Source organism: Hyalella azteca, unplaced genomic scaffold, assembly GCF_000764305.2.
Source record: "Hyalella azteca isolate HAZT.00-mixed unplaced genomic scaffold, Hazt_2.0.2 contig6029, whole genome shotgun sequence".
Classification (NCBI taxonomy): domain Eukaryota; kingdom Metazoa; phylum Arthropoda; class Malacostraca; order Amphipoda; family Hyalellidae; genus Hyalella; species Hyalella azteca.
Window position 1 is genome coordinate 15,910 of NW_025936201.1, and position 4,296 is coordinate 20,205.

The 4,296-nt window shown below is 39.6% G+C and overlaps 1 protein-coding gene across 1 annotated transcript; it reads right to left on the minus strand.

Moving 5' to 3' along the window:
• Positions 1 to 1,403: 1,403 nt before the first annotated feature.
• Positions 1,404 to 3,766, minus strand: LOC108673901. Its single transcript, XM_018161788.2, has 2 exons — positions 2,339 to 3,766; positions 1,404 to 1,976 (listed from the first exon to the last, which is right to left on the minus strand). The coding sequence occupies exons 1-2, from the start codon at positions 3,727 to 3,729 to the stop codon at positions 1,841 to 1,843; spliced, it is 1,527 nt and encodes a 508-aa protein (XP_018017277.1). The 5' UTR covers positions 3,730 to 3,766; the 3' UTR covers positions 1,404 to 1,840.
• Positions 3,767 to 4,296: the final 530 nt, after the last annotated feature.

Sequence of the window (4,296 nt, forward strand, 5' to 3'; positions counted from 1 at the left end):
TTTCAGTAACTCTTGCTTACCCTAAATCTTTAACCATGGAAATGAAATATCTCCCTTTACTTGAAGTCAGGCAACAAAAGTTTTTAGATGGAGTGTATTTAAATTATATTCATGTAGAAATTCATACACATATCATAGATTTTCTTTCGAAAATAAATTTATATATACTTCTGAATTAATAGAAAGCTTCCTTTAGTCTAATTAACTTATATTTCTCAAAAATTTATATAATAGCGGTTTAAGCGTTTATTAGGCCGTAGGCCTTTGGCTGATTCTTAACATCGCAGAACACTCGCAGTTTGTTGCGGTCTCGAACACGCAACGCACTGCTTCAACTTTTGCTGTGCTTAACCACCTGGGCCCATACTTTCAAAAAAAGTTAAGAGATCGTAAGTTCATCAGCCAATCATTGACGGCCTTTCAAGCAAAATCCGCCAATAATAGACAAGCAAATAGAGCGTAAGTACTTACGTTCACTGAAGTATGACCCCAGAATTTTGAAAGTATGACCCGAGGCCTCCTCGCCAATTTAGACCAGAAACCGACCGAAGCACAGAGCTGGGATCGAACCCGCAACTCTCTGCTCCACTCCTAGTACTCTGAACTGTCCCCACTGGGCTACCCTACCCCACATCAAGGACATGCTGGCTTTCAACTAATCAACCTTGTTGCTCTCAAATATCGTACATTTTATTACTTTAAGCATTAAACAGCAAAGAGACATTGGCGCCTATAACTACAGGCATCGAGACAGTTAGGTATAGGCATTCGATGGCCTTATAATGGTAGGCAAAAGCCATCAGCACAAGTTCAAGCGGTGCTTCTGCTCGCTCAGAGATATGTGTCATGTTTATATAATTTAAAGTATTCTTATGATAGTTTGCTTCAGAAACACGCGTTTGGTTTTACTTACACATCAAAATATTGTAGCTTCTCATTGTAATACATTTCTCGTATATTTTGCGGAACTATTCGAATCGATATTCTTGTTATTAGTTGTCAATATTGGAACTGCACTTGTTTTTTCGGAGAGGTTTTCGATTGAATTTACATCCAGTTTAAACCACTGGCTTGATGTGAGACAAAATTCACTTTGATTAAAATTTTTCATCCCATTGAACTGTATTACTAAACTTTTACAACAACTTGCGATTTGTCCAATCCCCATGCATATTAATGTACTAAAAATGATAGTGATAAAATTCCTGCAGGATTCTGTGACAAGAGAATCGAATATTACTCTCATACCATTAGTAAAGAATACTTCATGACATGGCCTACCAAAAAGGGATATATGATTGATAAAGATAAATGTTACCACGTCGTATTCATTTTATTACACATATTTTTAATTTAACAACAAGAAATCAAATTATAATATTTTAGTACGCTGCAAACCGGCGATAATTTAATATATTCTATGTCATAAATTTAATGTTAGAGATTTTGAACACAAAGAAATCGCTCAATAAATTCTTAATAGCGATGATGATTTATTTTATTTTGTGTTTTCTTTGCATGGCGAACTTGCGATTTAAGCTTTCTTTAAGTGACTTACATATTATTAGGCCGTAAGTTCGCGAAAATCTCACGATCCATGTATTATTTGCTAAATGTATGATATATCGTGCTTTAATCTAAATTTATTTTATTTAAAACTAAAAACGACTGGCAAAGAAGATAAAATGAATTTACTATTACGTGGCTTCTCTGTGGCTTTGAAATGATTGGCTAACAAGAGAAAAAACAAAATAATCATATAAGATTTCAAGACACTTTACTGGACACATATCCAGTTTCAGAATAAATTCCTAATGGATTCTATAACAATGACCACAGCTTAGTTTTGTATTTCAAGACTGCACGAACTGCCGGTCTTCACGCACGACATCTTGACGCCGCGCTGCCGGCCGCGCCTCACGTCGTCCAGGAGCTGCAGAGAACCCGAGTCCCCGAGCACGTGGGCGAACCCGGCGCTGGGGAAAGAGAATGGACATGTGGGTACGAGGTGCAAATACGATGCTATGGGCGATAAAATACGTATAGTTACTTGCAGCTGTGGAAGGAGTGAACCTTATCTACGAGGAAAAGGAACGTGTGAATATCAGAATATCAGGAGATGAGGAAACGAGCACGTGAGTATCAAGAACTAATGGGAATGCAACACGTGAATACCAGGAGTTGGGCATCGAATAAAACAGGAAGCGCGAGGACATGGTGTGAGTCGAAAAATGTAAAACATACGAGTCAATAAACTTTAAATTTTCAATATCTGTTTGGTTAAAACGGATAGTCTGAAAATTTCAAGTAATTTGTACGTCATATATAATTTACTTACACTATTAATGAGTCGAGGTTTATTGTGGGCTGTTCAAGAAGGAAGCTGAAAAGTGAGCATCTTAGGCATCCCTTCGTATTATATTTTCTCCATAGATCATTCACGGCATCTAAAACTTCTTCGTGTATGCCAATACCAAATGTCAAGGATGGATTTGTTTTTTTCGTGTGTTTATACACTTCAGCAGGAAGCGAAATGATTTCTTCACCCTTGGACCGACGTCGACGCGTTTGACCATTAAAATTTCCTCCAATGATACTAACGAGTTTTTCGTTCCTCACAGAAGTGAAATGAAGAGAAATTGCCGTCTTGTCCCGATTCCGTTCAATATCCACAGCCCTTGTGCTATCGCTTACATAATATTTGGGGGTAGCAAGATTGATGTTTTTCTCGGGGGAAAGCTCCATCGAGTTTTTGAATTTCGGGAACTGATTCTGATTTTCTGTTACTTCTTGTAAAACTTCGGTGTCGCCTTTCATACGAGCTGTATCCTTTACTGAATTTGTTTGCTTATTCACATTAGTCGCATCCGATAACATGGAGGTCTGGCTTATTTGTCTATTAGTAGAGGAATTTCCATTGAACGATTTTGAAATGTAACTTACTCCTGGTCGTGATTCGTTAAACTCATTAAATTTGTTCGGTACGACGTTTCGCACGGCTACGTCTTCGGAGAAGTTACTCAGGGGAGTAAGATAGTAGGAAGACTGATGGATGAATTTATTAAAATTCCCTGGAATATTGTTCGACTCCCTTTCTTGTGTAGATCGGGCGATCCTCTTCATTCCACGGCCGTTGCCACTTAACTTGAGCTGAGCGTCGATAAATTCAGTGAGCTCTTGGCTAGTGAAGCCCTCAATGATCCTGAGGTCTTCGTCGTCCAGCAGCAGGTGTTGGGTGAGCCCCTCGCGTTGCTCAGCGGCGGAGCCCACAACATCGCTGTCGTTGCTGCTGCGTGACACCGCTTCGGCGTGATTGTAATGGGTTCCATGATGGGTGTAATTGTAATGGGCTCCGTACTTTTGGTTGTGCTCGTGTGAGTGCGAGTGGTGGTGTTGATGATTGTGAATCACTTCTATACTCCGGGCGTACTTATGATCATTATTTTTACTTCCCTGAACAGCGATCAAAAAGCCGTCATAACCTCGATCCCCTATATACCCTTTGAAGCCCTTGTTGCCGATGTCTCCAGAAAAAACATGGCCTGCCTTTCCTTTGTTCCCCTTCAACCCTTGCTTCCCTTTTAATCCTTTCTCACCTTTTGATCCTCTACTGCCGATGTGTCCTTTTTGACCCTTGATTCCGAACCACCCCACGGATCCTTTATTGCCTTTGAAGCCTTGAATACCAACATCTCCCTGCATTCCTTTCTCTCCGATGTTTCCAGGCATTCCTCGATAGCCTTTCCAGCCTTTCCAACCTTTCTGTCCTTTAGAGCCCTTGACTCCTTCTACGGGCAACAAGTAGATGACGTATGCCAGACAGAATATCAGGCCATAGGTCAACAAAAAAAACGCCAGCTTAATCGGGTATAGGAATTTCAAATCCTTGTTGGACTCTGCTTCCACAAAATATATTTGTTCGGTATCCCCGTATGGATCATCATCGTTGCGTGAGATACCGGTACGTGTTATGTCGTCAATTATGGGCAAGAATCTCCTTTTTCTAGATTTATATGTAATGTTCATTCTGCTTGACCCTGCAAGTGATATAATTTTTCTTAGAGCTGCCAAGCAGCTGCCGGTTTCTATTGATCTGACACCCAAAGTGTGATAGCAAATATACCAGTAAATTCTTTCAAGTCCAACCAGCCTATAACTTTCTATTGTTTGTAGAAAAGACCGAATTTTTGAAGAAATAAAATCGATCAGGTCATCATCAAGCCTTTCAGTAACAAATCTGATTTCTGATTCTTTCACAATCGGATAATGCTTTATTATTTCACATTTTTCAACCGC